Source organism: Taudactylus pleione, unplaced genomic scaffold (genome assembly GCF_031769625.1).
Source record: "Taudactylus pleione unplaced genomic scaffold, aTauple2 ptg000021l, whole genome shotgun sequence".
In the NCBI taxonomy this organism is placed as follows: Eukaryota; Metazoa; Chordata; class Amphibia; order Anura; family Myobatrachidae; genus Taudactylus; species Taudactylus pleione.
Genome location: NW_028284423.1, coordinates 12,227,869 through 12,248,111, shown reverse-complemented (window position 1 = coordinate 12,248,111; position 20,243 = coordinate 12,227,869). Strand labels below are relative to the sequence as shown.

Below are 20,243 nucleotides of genomic sequence, written 5' to 3'. Positions count from 1 at the left end.
TACAGATATACGTTTCTGATAGGTTAACATGGGATAAATGGACCCTCCAAATTATGAGTCTTAGCCACCACTAAAGTGCATGCGATGTATTTTTGCTATACGGAAGGCATGGTTGCCGATATGTCACCTCCGGGATTAGTGGGGCATTCCTACTACAAGCCCCATATATCCTTGCATTGTGGGACGTGGACTTCCGGGATCGGCGGGACTTTTTGACTACAAGTCCCAGAATCCTCGGGTTGTGTGACACGGACTTCCGGCCATTGCACCTGGAGTAACGGGACTTCATGTCCGTCAGCAGGATATAGTGCCTGGACGTTACCTATGTGGGTGTTCAATACTTGGGGAAGGAACTATTTATCCCAAGCACCCTATATCTTACATGAACCACCGGAAGGATATGCACTAAAAGACACACGTGGATTTGTTTATGGGTAGGACCGGAAGTGACACGGATGCCGTTTTCTGCGCTGTAAAAACAAAATGTTTTGGGTGTGTGTTTAATATGGACAATTTATTGATTTTAAACATATAAGAGTAGAGGATTTTAATGATTGTATGTATTGTTATATATGAATCTATGTTTTGAACTGTACAAATATACATTGAAATGAAGATGGCTCCTCTCAGCAATCTAGATTTTGATTGATAAGGGTATTTAAGGTGACCCATATCACTAGACCCTCATTGCCTTGACAAAGACCTTAATGGTAGAAACGCGTTGGCAGCAAAGAGGGGCCACAGGATCCACCCAGAACCAGTGTGGGATAGATGAGGACAAATAGCTGAGGCTGAACCCGGGTTTTTTACATCTTCCCAGTTATTACATGCATCTGCTTACCTGGATTCTGGTAGGAGGCCAACTTCACCTGTGACTATGGTGTATTGATGTTTCAAAGGATGCTCATTATCCATCTAGAAGCTCCTTTAGTGTATTGTACTGTATGTGCTTATGTGGATATTAACTTGTGCTCTGAATAAATGTGCTTTATACATTAAGTATCTTCCATACAAGCATTTTTATGCACATGGTATCAGTAATTTTGGAAAAGGTTCCATTTGTATTTTAATGAATTCATTGTTAGACCATCTGCACTAGATTTCTTTTCCTTTTTTCACTTGTTACGATATACATTGGTTATACCTCACCACTATTCGGAGATAAGAAGTCCAAAGATATCCGTGATACATATAAGCTAAGTATCAGTTGATTATTTTTTGAGCAGGCGCTACGGTGGGATACCTGACATTTTTTGCAAGGATAGTGAGCAAACTTCTACACCCATTCTGTTATCATGCAGATTATGTGCTGCAGGTTTTGGTGAGGAGGATTTGATACAGGATGGTTTATGCATTAGATGTTTTAATTCACCAAGTACATCTAAGCCCTGTACAGTTGCCACCTTGGGCTGCCTTTTCTCAGGTCCTAGCCTCCATTGCGAGTCGCTTAATGGTTCTGGCTGTTTTTACCCCTATGGGGTCACCACAGCAGACTGTTATTCCCCCTCTCTGGTATGAGCTGTCAGATCCGTCTTAGTTATAGAAGATGACGAGCCAGACCCTAAATCCAAGCACCCTCTGTTTTAAACTACAGAAAGTGGCTCTCTGTCAGATCAACTAGTTGAACACATGACTGCAGCCTGGCAATCGCCTGGTAAGAGGTACCAACCTCAAAAGCGTTTGGCCTCATGTTACCCATTTCCTGAGGCTCATTACAAAAAATGGGAGTCACCCCCTGCGATGGATTCCCATGTTACACGTCTCATCAAGTATACCTGTGCCTTCCATTTCTTCCTTAAAGGACCCTACAGATAGGAAGGTGGAAACTTGCATGAAATCTATATACTCTCTTTCAGGTGCCGTTGCCTGCCCGTCCATGACTATTTCATGGGTAGCAAAAGCTATAGAGAGCTGGGCTGATGCACTTGAAGACTCCTTCCCCTCGGAGGCTCCTGGGGGATTAGGTGTAGTTGGTTGGTCACATTCGAGATGCGGCTGCATACATTAGAGAATCTACATTAGATACCAAGTCTCCTAACATCCAGGGTCTCGGCTGCGGCATTGTCCGCTCAACGGTCCTTATGGCTGCGCTCTTGGAGGGCGGATGATGATTCTAAAAAGGGCCTGGAAGGCTTACCTTACAATGGGGAGATAATGTTTGGCCCGGACCTAGAAAAGATTGTGGACACATTGGCAAAAATCGAAGTCAGCATTTCTACCGTCTGCATCCGTTTCTTCTAGACCTCGTACCTCTTCCTTTCTGTGTTTTCGTCCACAAGGAAAGCCCAAAGAACAATCCTTTCCTAAAGAGTTGGCTGCCAAGAAGGCCGCCAAACCCAGGAAACAGGCCTGGAGCACTTAGACGCCCTTTTGCTAAACCAGAGGATAAGCCCTCAGCCTGACGGGATGTGCCTCCCTCTGGGGGATCCACAAGTGGGAGGCAGACTTCTTCAGTTAGCCCAGTGCTGGTGTCAAACCACCACGGATGCTTGGGTAAGAGAAGTGGTCTCTCACAGGTACGCCCTCTCATTTCTCAGATGGCCTCCCCACCAGTTTTTCTACACAAGCCCTCCTTCAGAACAGTACAAGGCCTTACAAATCTAGAAAGCCATACAGTCCTTGCTGCATGCATGGGTAATTGTGCCGGTCCCACTATCTCAGCGAGGGACTGGTTATTCTACTCTTTCTGGTTCAGAATCCGAATTGGTCTCCTCTGCCTATCCTCAACCTCAAATCCCTGAACACATTCCTAAGGGTGCCAAAGTTCAGGATGAAAACTCTACGCTTCATCATCCTAGCTATCGAGCCTGGAGACTTTATGGTATCTCTCAAATTCAGGACACGAACCTACATGTACCTATAGCGCCCTCACATCAGCGATATCTCCGGCTTGCTAGACTACAGTAACACTTCAAATTTCATGCTCTGCCCTTTGGACTATCCACAGCTCCACGAGTGTTTACCAAAATTATGGCTATCATGGCGGCCCACCTACGTGGTCAGGGTGTCCGCTTGTTACCATATCTGGACAACCTCCTGCTCCTGGCAGGATCCCCAGAAGTGCTTCACCGACATTTACAGCTAACTTTTGCTTTCCTGCACAAGCAAGGGTGGTTAATCAACTGGAAAAAGTCCTCCATGAATCCTTCGTAGAGAATGATTCATCTGGGAGCTCTGCTGGATTCTCAGGATCAGAGAATCTTTCTGACGTCAGACAAGATCTCCCCACTCCAACTACAAGTCCGCAGATGTCTCCAGAGTCGCCGAGGTGCATCTATCTTTGTAGCTACAGACATCTCATCTGACCAAGGGTCACCACTTTTGGATCCCGGACTGGGTAATCCTAACTAACGCCCCAGTCTTCGGGACTGGGGCGTGTTGACCGGTCCGCACTGCTATCAAGGCCGTTGGACGTCAGTCGAATCGACCCTGCCAATCAATTGGAACTTTGAGCTGTCTACAGGGCCCTCAAACTGGCCCAGCACATACTTCACGGAAAACCTGTACAGGTTCAGTCCGACAATGCCACAACAGTGGCTTACATCAATTATCAAGGAGGCACTCAAAATCTGGCAACAAGGACAGAATTGTCATGCACTCTGACATGGGCCAAGGGTCACCTCCCGGCCATCTCTGCAGTGTTCATTCCGGGGGTTCTCAATTGGGAAGCAGACTCTCAGCCGTCATGATGTGCATCCCGGGGAATGATTGCTTCACCAAGAGGTGTTTCAACTCCTAGTGAACAAATGGAGCCTCCCAGAGGTGGAACTCATGGCCTCCCGACACAATCACAAACTGCCAGTGTATGGGTCCAGAACAAGGGATGCCAGTGAAGTGGACCTTCCAGTATGCGTACCTATTCCCTCCAGTCTCCCATCTTCCTCGAGTTCTTCGCAAGTTCAAACAAGACTGAGCTACTGTCCTGCTAGTGGCTCCAGTATGGCCCAGACGTCATTGGTACTCAGATCTTCGGAGTTTCTCCATCGACATTCCGTTCCTACTACCTCAACGACCGGACCCGTTGTCTCAAGGTCCTTGCCTTTACCTGGACTGTCTGTCTTTGACGGCATGGCTCTTGAGACATCCCTCCTGAGGTCCAAAGGGTTCTCCCACTCTGTAGTCAAGACCACAGGTTCTCAAACTCTGTCCTCAGGACCCCAAACAGTGCATGTTTTGCAGGTCTCCACATAATTACTAGTGAAATAATTAGCTGCACCTGTTGATCTTTTAAAACATGTGCACCTTCTGGGTGACCTGGAAAAAGTGAACTGTGTGGGGTCCTGAGGACCGAGTTTGAGAACCACTGGTCAAGACTACGCTCAGAGCGCGTAAGCCAGCCTTTGCTAGGATCTACCACAGGGTTTGGCATACATATTTCCAATGGTGTCATCCCAGAAACTACGACCCCCCAGGTGTTTCGAATTTCCAGAGTCCTGGCCTTCCTTCAAGCTGGACTTGGACCTTGGACTCCGCTTGGCCTAACTGATAGTGCATATCTCTGCTTTTTCAGTATGGTTCCAACATGGACTTGCTCCGCTACCGGATGTCCACACCTTTCTCCAGGGTGTCCTCCGAATTGAACCTCCCTTTGTCATCCACCACCCCCTGTGGCTCCTTGGGATTTGGTGGTAGTTCTTCTGGCCCTTCAGGGTCCTCAATTTCAGCCACTAGATTCGGTGGAGCTCAAGTGGTTAACAGCTATGACTCTTTTTTTTTTTTTGGCGATTGCATCTGCCAAAAGGGTGTCAGAATTGGGGGCGCTCTCCTGTCGCTACCCTTTTCTGATATTTCACCAGGACAGGGCTGTGCTTCACACTCGTCCTGGTTTCATTCCTAAGGTTGTTTCTAGTTTCCACATTAGGAAATTATAGTCCCGGCCTTTCAATCACCGGACACCTCGTCAGGTGAGGCCTCTTTGGATGTGGTCCGCGCTCTCAAGATTTATGTGGACCGTACTAGTTCACTCCGAAAATCCGTCTCCTTATTTGTGCTCTATGGATTTCACACGAAAGCATGGCCAGCCAATAAACAAACATTGGCTAGATTGCTTCGTATGACTATCTCAGAGGCCTACATGCAGGCAGGCCTTCCTGTTCCGGCTTCTGTTAATGCTCGTTCCACTCGGTCTGTTGGTCCCTCATGGGCAGCTTTCCACGGCTGTTCAGCTGTGTTAGGCGGCCACGAGGTCTTCTATACAGACATTTCTAAGGTTCTATGTCTTTGATACCTTCCCCTCTCAGGATGCTTCCTTCGGGCGCCGGCTTCTGCTCTCAGCGCAGGAGCGTCTCCACCCTTAAAAGGACTGCTTTGAAGGACCCTGTGGAGCCTATGGACCCTGAAGAAGAAAATGAGAATTATGGTAAGAATCTACCCAAGTTAACTCTTTCTTCATAGGGTCCACAGGGCAACCACCCTGACGCACCTGGCTTCAGATGGGTTTTTTTCTGGTCATCGTTTTACCGTCCCCTTCTCTTGAGAGTGTGATAGTTGCATGTACCAGTCTTCTTTCTCTCTTTATCCTCCTCACACCTTGTTACAAACTGAGTTGCCTCGGGGGCGGGGTATAGGGAGTGTACCAGTTCATGCTGGGAGCTGTAAAGCTTTAACTGCGTGGTGCCCAGATCCTGATCCACCACCTACACCCCAAGGTCTCCCTATGGACTTCGAAGAAAGAGAGTTAACAAAGGTAAGTTCTTACCATAACTCTCATTTTTGCAAATCTCCCCATTTGTTTTTACCTAAAGATAGGGTAATTTTTCTGAACGAAATCGGCTTTTCAACCAAAGTTGGTTTCTATATTGTGCATCGTTATAACAGTGTCGGCTTTGCAAGTTTAAAGTTGATGTTAAAGCATAAACTAATGTTAAAGCACAAGCTAATAAAGCAGACACAGTTACAATGCTGCACATTGCATTAGTAACTGTCGGCATGCTGGCTTCGATATCACCTGTCCCCCTTCTGCTTGTTGATCAAGCACACCCAACCCCATTCTACCAGCTTTGTGGATGGCAAGGTTTTGTGCACTGCAGCTTTGTGAGCGTACCCACCTGAAGAGGCAGCTTTAGAAAGTTCTCATGGTACCAGTGTATCTCATTAAAACGATAGAGAAAACAAGATTTTTATACTTTTTATATTCTTTTTCTCTGAATCCATTGGGCAGTACTGAGAGGCTGATACAGAGTTGTGTACTTAAGTGTCATAGGCGATGCAGCTGCATCTCCACTTGAGGATGAATTGGCGTGACTAGGTGGCAAGGTCTCCTATTGGAGAATCTTTATCACTGCGATCCAGAATCCTTTAATGTATTTAATGTAAACATAAATATCAAGTTTTAAGCAGTTTATATTATTGTAACATCCACTGTTTCAAAAGCAGGCAATTTCCTTTGTCTATGACATAAACCATAACTAAATAAAACATTTTAAATCATCAAACAACAATGTGCATCTCTTTTCTTTTATTTCCCTTTGTAATAACATATACTACCTGCTTGTGTTTCTACCCTTGAGAATTTTATTGACAGCAGTTAAAATGGTACAGTAATACTAGCAGTCATAATTGAGTTATAAAATCAGACTCTTGTCACTGATACTGCTGTAAAAACCCTAACCTCAAATGTGCAATGTTTCACAATTATTATGTAACAAATTTGTTTTATTACCATTTAGTTTGTTGGGATTCAAATGTTCCTTTTTGATTTGTGATGATTCCTAATGTAATTTGTAATTTTTATTCTTCAGACACTTTGCAATAAAGAAGCTAAAGGAAATTGCTGATAAAAAGACAGTTACTGCAGTGAGGAACTTGGTAGAAAAACTGACAGCAGCAGCAGACAATCTGCAGTACTCGTTGGACCAGAAATCTGCCTCAATGAAAAGGAGAGACAAGAAAGTTAGTACATTTCATTCATTTCTTCCTCATTAGAGAACACTTGGTGGTTTTTGTTTCAAGGCACATAGGGAGTGATTCAATTAATTTCTTATTTGAATAGCGGCGGGAAGGAGTTCCCAGTGCTATTCAATTGTCCCCATCGCGCCATGCATTTAGGCGGTAGATGCTGGTTACCGAGACTTAATGCTGGGTGTTAAGTTGCTGTAACTGGCATAATCCAACTTGATTGCCGGCCGTGAAGCTGTTAGCGCACACTCTTTTCCTGTTACTTCATACTATGTAAGGTGCACTTGTTTTCACTTTTATATTGTCTTCAGAAAAGCCCTGAACGGGCCCAAACATTAAATCTTTGCAATCTTACACATTTATGGAAATCCTGTGAGTTTATTCTAACTACATGAGGTATATGTTCTTTATCTCCTTAAATATGGCACCCTGCTACTCAACGGAAAGTGAGTGCAGCAAAGAATGTAGGTTTAATCAGATTCTAGCTATCAGTTATCTGGTACATTCTATAAACTGATGGCAAGAAGACCGCTGTTATGGGCAACACCTTCCAAGAGCCCTATTTAGAAGGTTTGATAAATCACCCCCTATTGTATATTGACTATATGTCATATAGCATTGTATTATGTGCCACCAACTTGTTGAAATGTTACAAGTGATCTAGTACTTATTCTCTGTAAATTATTTTATCAGGTAGTGACCAAATCCTTCCATGGTGCAGGCCTGGTGGTACCGGTAGACAAGAATGATGTGGGATACAGGGAACTTCCTGAGACTGATGGTATGTTATTAGATCTGATCTTTATACGAACACATTTCTTTGGTATTCCCCAAACATTTTACTTGGCAGTTATACAGCCATGGCCAAAAATTTTGAGAATGACACAAGTATTGGTTTTCACAAAGTTTGCTGCTTCAGTGTTTTTAGACCTTTTTGTCAGATGTTACTATAGTATACTGACGTAAAATTACAGTGTCAAAGGCTTTTATTGACAATTACATTAAGTTTATGCAAAGAGTCAATATTTCCAGTGTTGACCCTTCTTTTTCAAGACCACTGCAATTCATCCTGGCATGCTGTCAATCAACTTCTGGGCCACATACTGAAGATGGCCACCCATTCTTGCCTAATCAATGCTTGGAGTATGTCAGAATTTGTGGGTTTTTGTTTGTCCATCTGCATCTTGAGGATTGACCACAAGTTCTCAATGGGATTAAGGTCTGGGGAGTTTCCTGGCCTTGGACCCAACATTTCAATGTTTTGTTCCCTGAGCCACTTAGAGCACCTTGTCATAAGGCAAAAGTGAGAACTGTCATGCTGGAAAAGGCATTGTTAGTCACCACACTGTTCTTGGATGGTTGGGAGAAGTTGCTCTTGGAGGATGTTTTGGTACCATTCTTTATTCATGGGTGTTTTCTTAAGCAAAATTGTGAGTGAGCCCACTCCAAATTGTGAGTGATGAGAAACAACCCCACACATGAATGGTCTCTGGATGCTTTAATGTTGGCATGACACAGGACTGATGGTAGCGCTCACCTTTCCTTCTCCGGACATGCGTTTTTCCAGATGCCCCAAACAATCTGAAAGGGGATTAATCAGAGAAAGTAACTTTACCCCAGTCCTCAGCAGTCCAATCCCTGTACCTTTTGCAGAAGAAAGAAGTGGCTTCTTTGCTGCCCTTCTTGACACCAGGCCATCCTCCAAAATTCTTCACCTCACTGTGCTTGAAGATGCACTCACACCTGCCTGCTGCAATTGATGAGCAAGCTGCACTGGTGATGTCCCGATCCCACAGCTGAATCAACTTAGGAGATGGTCCTGGCGCTTGCTGGAGGTTCTTGGGCGCCCTGAAGCCGCCTTCACAACTATTGAACCTCTCTCCTTGAAGTTCTTGATGATCCAATAAATGGTTGCTTTAAGTGCAATCTTACTAGCAGCAATATCCTTGCCTGTGAAGCCCTTTCTGTGCAAAGCATTGATGACTGCACGTGTTTCCTTGCAGGTAACCATGGTTAACAGAGGAAGAACAATGATTTCAAGCTCCACCCTTCTTTTAAAGCTTATTCTAACTCAATCAGCATGACAGTGATCTCCAGCCTTATCCTCGTCAACACTCTCACCTGTGTTAACTAGAGAATCACTGACATGTCAGCTGGTCCTTTTGTGGCAGGGCTGAAATGCAGTGGAAATTTTGTTTTTGGGATTAAGTTCATTGTCATGGCAAAGCGAGACTTTGCAATTAATTGCAATTCTTCTGATCACTCTTTATGACATTCTGGGGTATATGCAAATTGCCATCAAAAAAACTGAAGCAGCAGACTTTGTGAAAACCAATGCTTGTGTCATTCTCAAAACTTTTGTCCATGGCTGTACATAACACAAATACATTTATAATGTGCATGTGAAAAACAGGTTGGATAGCAAGTTGCATCATAAGAATGGACAATATATAAGCTTATTTGGAGACATTCATGATAATTGCTCTACAGGTAACTATTTGAAAAAGTGGGTATACCTTATACCAGAGATTTCCAAACTCTGCCATTAACAGTTCAGGTTTTAAGGATATCCATGCTTAATTCCAGATGGTTTAAATCAAATTGACTGAGGTCTTAATTAAGTCATCTTTACTCAAGCATGGATATCCATTAAATACTAGTGTGTACCCAGTTAAGTCTTGTTGAACCACTTTACAGCTGTGCAGTCTAGCCTGTAATAATATATGGATGTATATGTTGCTCCAATCAGCCCGGCCTTATTCAAATATCAGTACTTTCTTCTTCAGGGCTCCACAGGCAGGCAATGGGGTGTAGGTGGTACTTGGAGGACCGGACACCAACAGCAAAGCTTTTTTCTATCCCAAGATGCTCTGGTCCTTCAACCCCCCCCCCCCCCCCCCCCCCCCCCCCCCCCCCCCCCCCCCCCCCCCCATACCCCACCCACAGCCTGAAGGCAAATCAGTTTCATTGGTGTCCGGCAGGAGCTGGATCACCTTTAGAACAGCGTTATTTTTTTTTATTTTTACTACAGAGCAGCAGCAGTAGACAGTCCCCTGGACATCTGCACTTCTGCTTCATCACCGCTCCACGGCGCCGTGACACCAGCCCTCGGCTAGGTACTCTAGGTGGGGCATCGGGGGGGGACCTAGCTAGCAGGGCTCCTCGGACTACAGCCGCAACTCAAGGGAATAGGTAAGGCGGATCGCCACTTGCGCGGACCCACGTCTTTGTGCAATCTTGTTCTCCAGTCTCAAGAGACAGGCCAGAGGCGCTGATGTGGACATCGGTACTTCTGTGACTCCACTAGACCAATAGGGCATTACAAACACTGGCGCAGAGCACAGCTTAAGTCCAGGGACACGGTGGTTGATGTCAGAATAGGGAAGAAGGCCCTCTCCCTGCGGCCCCTCCCACGGCTCGGCACCATTCACTACACTGTGCCATATTGTACATATATCTGAGTTGCTCACTGCACTGTGCCAGATTGTGTGCTACATTATTCTTGCAGCTATGTCTGGCAAAGGCAAGAATAACAAGCAGCCTGCTGCTCCCACTGGTGTCTTGTAAGTCCTGCTTAGCAGCTTATCTTCAGAGTATCTCATTCAAGATAGTCTTTGTGCATCTTGTTATACAGCACCTGGCCCATCAGCCCTGTGTCCTCTCCTCAGGACCCCCCCATGGCATTTTCACAAGTGTTGGCAAAAATTGCGGACTACCTAGCGGTTCCTGTTGTAACTCCCCCTATGGGATGGCTACAGCAGGTACTCCCTGCAAATCCTTTGCTTCCCCCATGGGTAGACGTACTTTCTACCTCAGTGCAGAGTCTGCTGGAGACCTCTACAGCCTTTCAACAAATGCTGCAAAAGGAGAAACCCTTACCTAGTAACCCCCCCCCAAATAAAAGGTTTCAGCTGCCTAAATGCTTAAATTCCTTTTACCCCTTTCCAGCTACTAATTGCACTAAATGGGAAGTTCCTCCTGCAGTGGATTCCCACGTGGACAAGCCTAGTTAAGAATGCATTCTTACCTATCCATACTGCAACCTCCGTAAAGGAGACCACAGAAGGATTAAAGCTTGCCTGAAATGAATATATACCGTATATACTCTGGTATAAGCCGAGTTTTTCAGCACATTTTTTGTGCTGAAAAAGCACACCCTCGGCTTATACTCGAGTCATGCCCGCATGGTACGCAGCTGAGTAGCGTACTATGCAGGCCACGGTGCAGACTGTGTCTCTGTGACACAGCTGCACCGCGTGTGTAGCGCTGACCGGACGGAGTTCGGTCAGCACTACGCACTGCCAAACACACAGCCGCCGGAACCGGCAGCTGTGTGTTTGTTGTAATCAGCAGCCGATGAGAGTCTGTCAGACTCTCATCGGCTGCTGCTGCTCCCACTGCGGGAGCCATCTTCCAGCTCCCGCAGTGGGTAATGGGAGAGCCGTCATGACGACGTCTCCCATAATGCAAAGCGGCCGGAGGAGCTGATAGCAGCGGCGGGACCAGGAGTGGGGTTTCAGGTAAGTGTTTTTTTTAATTAGGACTACTGGGGGCACTACCAGGGGCGATTACTTCGGGGGACACTACCAGAGGGGGATTACTTATATTCGGGTCGACTTATACTCGAGTATATACGGTACCGTCTTACAGGAGCTATTACTCGTCCTGCCAGGGCTACGGCCTGGGTGGCAAAAGCTATTGAGAAGTTGGGCAGAGGCCCTAGAAGATGCATTTCTCTCTGATGCTTCAGGGGAACAGCTGTCCTATATATCTCACATTAGAGATGCAGCCTCCAATTTAGGTGAAGCGGCTTTGGATACTGGTCTCCTCGCTTCCAAGGCATCTGCTATTTCTGTGGTAGCACGCCACATTGTTTGGCTTCGCTCGTGGAAGGCAGATTCGGACTCTAAAAAGGCATTGGAGTGTCTGCCTTATTCTGGGGAGATCCTGTTTGGCCCAGAATTGGACAATATTGTAACTACCTTGGCAGCTTCCAAGACGGCGTTCTTGCCTTCTGCATCTACTACGAAGCCTCGGATTTCATCCTTTTCGGTCCTTTCGTCCTCAAGAAAAAGCTAAAGGTCAGTCATTTTCAAGGCATCAGGCATCCACTAAGGCCACCAAGCCTTGGACCAAACAGGCCTGGGCTACTAGACTTCCACCTACCAAATCTGAGGACAAGCCTTCAGCCTGATGCGGTGGGCCTCTCCCTGATTTCTTCAGTTCGCCCAGTTCTGGTGTCAGACTACCTCAGACACCTGGGTAAAAGAAATGGTCTCCCACGGATACGCCCTCTCATTCCTGAGGCGGTCCCCCCAACAGTTCTTTTGCACAGGACTTTCATCGGACCCAAGCAAAGCTCTGCTGCTCCAGAAGGCCATTCAGTCCTTACTGCTCTCGGGAGTAATAATTCCGGTCCCCTCCTCACAGCGAGGGAAGGGCTATTATTCTACCCTTTTCTTTGTTTAGAAACCCAACTGGTCTCATCAACCTATCCTAAACCTCAAGTCTGAACAAGTTTATCAGAGTGCCCAGGTTTCGTATGGAAACCCTACGCTCTATTGTCCTGGCTATTGAGCATGGGGACTTTATAGTCTCTGTGGACATTCAAGGCGCTTACCTTCATGTACCTATAGCGCCTTTTCATCAGCAGTATCTTCGGTTTGCTATACTACAGCAACATTACCAATTTCCAGCTCTGCCTTTTGGGCTTTCTACAGCTCCTAGGGTCTTTAACATGATCATGGCGGTTATGGCGGCCTATCTTCGTCGTAAAGGGATCAGACTGCTCCCATACTTGGATGAACTCTAGGTCTTATCGAGCTCCCTAGAAATTTTTCACCGCCATCTACAAGTTACCATTGCCTTTCTACAAACGCACAGTTGGCTGATCAACTGGAAAAAGTCTTCTCTGACTCCTCAAAGAATGGTACTTCTGGGAGCCCTCCTGGACTCTCAGGCTCAGAGAATATTCCTGACAGCAGACAAAATCTCTGCACTACAGCACCGAGTGCGCAGATTACTCCACAGTCGCCGAGTGTCAATTCATGGGATCCATGGTGTCCACCTTCGACATGGTGGAGCTCGCTCAGTTTCACTCCAGGCCCCTACAACACATGATCCTATCCAGGTGGAACGCGCTACCCCTTCTGCTCAGATCCCAGACAATGGGCCTCTTTCTGGATGTTCGCCTGTCCCTCTCCTGGTGGCTACAGACGTCCCACTTAAACAGGGGTTGTCCCTTTGGATCCCGGACTGGGCACTCCTCACTTCGGATGCAAGCCTCTGCGGGTGGGGCGCAGTGACCGGCCAGCACTCCTTTCATGGACGCTGCACTCCAACCGAGGCGTTCTTATCAATCAACGTCCTGGAACTCCGAGCCATTTACAAAGCCCTAACGCTGGCTCAAGATTATCTTCAGGGCAGACCAGTACAAGTACAGTCCGACAACGCCACGGCAGTGGTCTACCTCAATCACCAAGGAGGAACTCGAAGTCGGTCACCAATGGCAGAAGTGTCCCTCATTCTCACATGGGCCGAATTCCATCTCCAAGCCATCTCCACAGTGTTCATCCTGGGTATTCTCAATTGGGAAGCGGATTTCCTCAACTGTCATAACGTGCATGCAGGGGAGTGGTCTCTACATCCAGAAGTCTTTCAGCTCCTTGTGGACAAATGGGGTCTACCGGACATGGCCTCACGACACAACCACAAGCCAGTGTATGGGGCCAGGACGAGGGACCCCGATGCAGCCTTCCTGGGCGCATTATCTGTGAGGTGGACCTTCCTTTTGGCATACCTCTTTCTTCCAGTCTCCCTTCTGCCCCAGGTTCTTCGGAAATTCAAACAAGTGGGGGAACGGTCCTCTTGGTGGCTCCTGCTTGGCCCAGACGCCATTGGTACTCCGACCTTCAAAGTCTCTCCATAGACGTTTCTCTTCAACTTCCTCTGCAACCAGACCTGTTGTCTCAGGGTGTAAGATACAAATTAGTGTTACTGGTTGCCGCTTAATTGTGCCTAATCTGTGTTAAAAATTCATATATTACCCACAAAGTTCATGCGAAGGAGATAATTCCATTTACTTAGACAAAAACACACAGAAATATTCACATTAGATGAAAAGATATCGGTAACAAAACAGAGGAGTGTGGTTCCAGAAAAGTCTTCTCACCAAAATTCGGTGCTTCGGTGGGCTGGTGCTAGGTTATAGCAAGAGGTCCTGGGTTCGGCACCACCGCAAGAAGCTTAAAGTCCAAGATAGGCTGGGTCCAGCGAACTCCCTCTGGTTCACATGCAATTGTTCCTGCAATGCGTTTCAGATCACCAGGATACTTCTTCAGGCAGAGGAAGCATGTGGTCAAAAATGAACAGTACTTATACTTTCAGAATGTCCCTGACTGGCAATTCAATTCCCGCATCTAGTTTCGGGTGTTGTGGCTTTGTCACTTCCGGTCAATACCGGAAGTAAGTTGCGTTCCACCGTCCGAACTTCCGGCGGAACAGGAAGTTCATGCGTTCCACCCCGTGGCCATCTTTCATTTTGCGTTCCACCATTGCTTTTACCAAGGGATTAATATAAGCTTCAACGTTGGCCATTTTGTTAGGTTGTTTTTTTTGTTTTCATATAAGCGATATTGTGTACATCCCCACAAGGATAAACAAAGTCCTTTTATTTATTTATTACCAGTTATTTATATAGCGCGCACATATTCTGTAGCGCTTTACAGAGAATATCTTACCATTCACTTCTCACTGCCCCAGTGGAGCTTTACAGTCTGTATTCCCTACCACATGCTCACAAACATACACATTATGGTCAATTTTTTTTTTCGTGGGGAGACAATTAAGCACAGGGAGAATATACAAACTCCACACAGTGAGGGCCGTAGTGGGAAACGAACCCATGACCTCAGTGCTGTGAGGCAGTAACGCTAACCATTACACCCTCTGTGCTACCCCACTTCAAGGAATAGCAAAAACTTTGTTTTGAAGAGGGACTGGCTGAGGTATTAAGTATTAGTTATTTTGCCAGATAAAACTATACCATACATTATGTTCCGGTAATGTCCATCCCTCTTCCCGCAGAACATATCCATATACTTCACCAATCCATTAGTTTAACATGAAGGATACAAAGAGAAAAATATCAATTAATAATAATTCATCATAATAATAAATCACAGGGTAAAAACCATTGAAAAAGTAAATATAAAAAGGCTAAATTATCACAATGCCAGAAATGATTTTGAGTTTGTGGCTTTTAGATTAAATTAAGATTTACAGGGGTATTCAGTATGGGAGCGATAACATCGTTTTTGCGTTAATATCGCACTTTTGACGTCATTATCGCAGGTTTGACTTTTACACCCTATTCAATTTCAAAGACTTATCGCAGTTTTGAAAAGTCTTTGATAAAAAAACGGGGATAACTTTTCACCATTGAATAGGTGTCGAAAAAAAGTGCAGAATTGGGGTTTAGGCTTAAAAAAAATAGCCTGCACCCCTGGGAATGACATTTAAAAAAGAACTGTGTCAAAAAAAGTTTAAAAAAAAAAAATAGGGACACCCCAAAAAAAATTATTTAAAAATTGGGGTGAAAAAAAAATGGGAAAAAATTGTTTAAGAATAGGGAAATAGGTTCAGGGCTATTCTGCAAGTATGCTGCAGGTGTTTTGAAGAAAAGAATTATAGCGGCAGGTGCACAAATGCAGAATTTTTAAAAACTTACTTTAGGGACATAAAAATATGCTAGTACCCATTTTCATGTACCCCAAATTTGATCGGACCACTTAGGTTATTTTTTTCATTTTCTTAAGTGCTCTTCTGCATCACTTCTTCAATGTCGGGAAAAAAACACCTGCTGCGGCTATTTAAATCCCCGACTTTCAATTAAAGGCTAAAACAGGGGTACCCATAGTGTTCCCCCATGTTTTTACTACTTTAGGGGGGTCTTACAATTTTTTAAGGAAAAATTCGTAACTTTACGCAAATCCAACTTCAGAGTTTCCCGTTTTCGTTAATTTTATATTGAATACGGGTATAAGCGGGAGCGCGCCCGATACTTTAACGCAGGTAAAAACTCCGATATGAAACATTAACTTCGACAGTGAAGTTAACGTTTCATATTGAATACCCCTCTTAGACCTTTAGGTGATTGTGTCCAAATTGAAGATCCATTTAATTTAATTTGTAGCCAAACATATTTCCATTTAACTAATTGAATACCTAAAAAGTTTTTTATGTGGTTTTCATTCTTGTGTGCTGTTGAAAAATGCTCTGAAAAAGAATGAGTGCTTAGACCTTTTCTAATATTATAAATGTGTTCAGCCAAACAGACTTTTAAATTCCTAGTAGTTCTACCCATATAAAATAATCCACATGTACACTCAAGCAAATAAACTACATTTACGGAGTGACATGATAAATTCCTTTATCTTATAGAATTTTCCTTTCACTTCGAATTTTTTAATTTTATTATTTCCAATGTTTTTTAGATGCAGTTGTTCTGCACATTAGACATGTACCGCCTCTGTGAGAACCTTTGTTGCTTTCACTATGCTAATTCTTCTCTGGAAGGATACTCCTAACTAGCTTATCCCTCAAAGAGGGAGCCTTTCTGTAGATGTATACCGGCTTTTGAGGCAAAACTTCTTCTAGAACGGGATCATTCCCAAGGATCCCTTTCTAGGAGAAATTTTACCTCAAAAGCCGGTATACATTTGCAGAAAGGCTGTAGATGTCAAATGGCTCACTGCGAAGACTGTTTCTTCTGGCTATAGCATCTACCCGTAAGGTATCAGATTTAGGGGCGCTCTCCTGTCGCTCCCCATTCCTAATTTTACCTCCAAACAGGGCTGTTCTCCGAATACGCCCTAGCTTCCTTCCCAAGGTGGTCTCCCGTTTCCACCTTAATGAGGAAATTGTGGTCCCAACCTTTCAATCACCAGCAGGTGAGGCCTCTTTGGATGTGGTCCGTGTTCTGAAGATCTACGTGGACCGTACTAGTTCCATCAGTAAATCAGACTCCCTCTTTGTCGTATATGGATTCCACAAGAAGGGATGGCCAGCTAACAAACAAACTCTGGCCAGATGGTTTTGCATGGCTATCTCACAGGCTTACACGCAGACTGGCCTTCCTGTGCTGACTACAGTATCTGCTCATTCTACTCGATCTTTGGGTCCCTCGTGGGCGCCCGACATGGTGCCTATGCTGAACTATGCAAGGTGGCCACGTGGTCTTCTGTCCACACCTTTCTTAGGTTCAATGCCTTCGATACATTTACCTCTTAGGATGCTTCCTTCAGGTGCCGTGTTCACCTCTCAGCTCAGGAGCACCCCCGCCCTTGAACAACTGCTTTGGGACATCCCCATTGTCTCCCTGTGGAGCCCTATGGACCCTGAAGAAGAAAAGGAGAGTTATGGTAAAACTTACCTTCGTTAACTTTTTTCGAAGTCCATAGGGTCCACAGGGCACTCGCCCTGATGCACCTGGCTTAAATGGGTTTCTTCTCTTGGTCACTTGTTTCCTTCTGTGTGTGAGAGTGTGATTCTTCAGTGTACCAGTCTTCCTTCTCTCCTGAGTCCTGCCTTGAGTTTGTTAACAAAACTGATTTGCCTTCAGGCTGTGGGCGGGGGATATACGGGGAAGGACCGGAGCATCCTGGGAAAAGAAAAAGCTTTGCTGTTGGTGCCCGGTCCTCCGAGTACCACCTACACCCCATTTTCTCCCTGTGGACCCTATGGACTTCAAAGAAAGAGAGTTAACAATGGTAAGTTTTACCATAACTCTCCTTATTGCCTCCAAAGTAAACCTCCAATTTGTATGATTTTTTTTTACCCCAAAACAGCAAATACCATCATTTGCCATCATTTGAGCCATTTGCAATAGTTTTTTTTTGTCGCTTTAATAAGTGACTGCTCTGTGTCCTCTTGTGGTCCACTACCATTCCTTTTTGTTTTGTAGGAAACCTTAAGAAAATTTGCAGAGCCATTGTGGAAGCTCCTGATGATGAGAAGAGAATGAAAGCTTTTGCTCCTATTCAGGAAATGATCACTTTTGTTCAGTTTGCAAATGATGAGTGTGATTATGGTATGGGATATGAGCTAGGAATTGACCTGTTTTGTTATGGATCACATGTAAGTAATACAGTGTTTTTTTTGTTTGTTTTTGTTTTTTTAAATAACAGTTGTTTGGTTTGTTTTACACACTTAAAATAAAACACACAGGGTCTATTTTACAAAGAGAACATCTCTTGTAACATCTAATTTGCAGATATGGTGGGCCTGCCATAGACCTTGGAAGACAAAACCACTGTTCCCCTAAAAATGGATATATTGCAGTAAATGTTCTAGATATGTTATTGCTTATATACCATCCTTAGTCTATTCTGCACATTTAAGACCAAAAAGTTTGACTTTTTTTCCTTTTAAGTATAATATCATGGAAATGTTTTCGTTTCTGATCTCGCCTCAGTTGTAGTTAGTTTTTGTGTATGTAATGGCCATAAAATAGCTCTAAAAGTAAGCCCCATCTGTGCTGGTGGGAAAAAAAAGAGAGAACTTTGAAAGTTACTCCTAGGGCCAAATTCAATTCAGTGCGATGTTGAATAGCCGCGGGAGGGAGCGCCCACAGCTATTCAATTTACCGCGCTGTTTGCTTGGTCGGGAAGCAGGAAAGTCTGAGAATGCCGGTTCTCGCGACTTAACCTGGTTGTTAAGGCGTGGTTACTGGCATCCTCTGACTAAAGTGCCGGGCACGCGGCTGTTAGCGGCGGTCTAAGCCGGCAAACGTCAGATTTCTCCTCGCATCCCCAGTGGGGTGTGAGAATAAATCCTTTAGCCACCCAAACAGCGCAGTGTATTGAATAGCTGCGGGAGATTCCTCCCATGGCTATTTAACATCGCACTGAATTGAATTTGGCCCATTATAACTTTGACAACTTAACAGAATGGATTAATTGGTTTGGACATGGAGGGGGAAATGGTTAAATTAAAAATGTTATTTTTATCTTCTTTTTCAGTACTTTCACAAAGTGGCTGGACAACTTTTGCCTCTGGCATACAAACTACTCAAAAAAGATGTATTTGCTGAAATAATTGAATCTCACCTGTCAAACCGGAGCAAAGAGAATATAAACCAGCTCGACACATAATCCGGACCGACGCACAGTTTAATGTTTTCTACTTGTTATTCATGCATTCTATAAAGTTAGTTTTGTAATAAAATTTATCTCACATGTTTAATATCAATGTTTGACTTTAGAAAAGAAGTTTCAATGCTTTAGTGACCTATGCTTGAATGGGATCACAGGTGGTACAATAGTTTTAAACTGTCTGCAAGCAGAACCTGCAGGGGACCTCGTCTGCTGAATGAGGAAGCCTGCCAAATGCTGCCTGGAGAGTTCTGAGCCCTGTCACCCAACTGAGCAGCCCAATAATAAAAATAGCATGAGCCTATGAAATTGTTGCATCAGCAACAAAATTAAATAAAATAATTGCAGCCTTGTATTGGATATTGACATGGCCGGTGCACTGTGTCTTGGCAGCCTAGGCATTTCTTCAGCCTTACGCCCTCCACCCTCGCTAGCTACACAAGCCCTTATACAGTGGTCCCCCTATGCAGTGCCCCCAGTAGTGGTCCCCCCTATGCAGTGCCCCCAATATAGAGCCCACAGTAGTAACTCCCTATGCAGTGCCCCCAGTAGTAGTCTCCCCCCCCCCCCAGCAGTGCCCCTAGTAGTAGTCCACCCCCTCCCTCCAGCAGTAATCCCTCCCTATGTAGCGCCCCCAGTAGTAGTCCTCCCCCTATGTAGTGCCCCCAGTAGTAGTCCCCCTCTAGGCAGTACCCCTAGTAGTAATCCCACTCTAGGCAGTGCCCCCAGTAGTGGTCCCCCCAGCAGTGCCCATAGTAGTAGTCCCCTGGATTTGCCCATTGGGAGTTTCCGAATGTGAGAGTGAGCATTTATCAGACATGCCAATGGCTCTATGGTCTCCTAGAACAGTGCATGTGACAATGGGTACCTTCTTAAGTAGCCATACACAGGCTAAACAAGACAGTATATTCACAGTCATGCCCTGGCTGCTAGAGCATAATTCATAAATTTAACCCATTGGATGAAGCCAGCTCCCATAAATATGGTCACTGAACCATGGAAGGAATTGGCAGTGTCCAGGGACACAACACACCACTGAGGCCTCTCAGCATCTGAAGGTGTAGGATAAATCATTGTAGATTCTTTGTACTTGGCTTGCCAATCATGAATTCTGTCTTGTCACGGATGATTTCTTGATTTTGTTCAGCTATCCAGCTAGAATTTTGGCGCCTGTAGTCAACAAGGAACATGGAA

At 45.0% G+C, this 20,243-nt stretch overlaps 1 protein-coding gene across 1 annotated transcript in view; it reads left to right on the top strand.

Annotated features, from left to right (window-relative positions):
* HPF1 (histone PARylation factor 1) overlaps positions 1-19,140 on the top strand; it is a 40,424-nt gene extending 21,284 nt beyond the window's left edge. The window contains exons 5-8 of the mRNA XM_088448461.1: positions 6,741-6,891; positions 7,591-7,678; positions 17,861-18,033; positions 18,918-19,140. Of these exons, the coding sequence (XP_088304587.1) occupies positions 6,741-6,891; positions 7,591-7,678; positions 17,861-18,033; positions 18,918-19,049 (544 nt within the window). The 3' untranslated portion in view covers positions 19,050-19,140. The remainder of the gene's footprint in view (positions 1-6,740; positions 6,892-7,590; positions 7,679-17,860; positions 18,034-18,917) is intronic.
* The last annotated feature ends 1,103 nt before the right edge of the window (positions 19,141-20,243 follow it).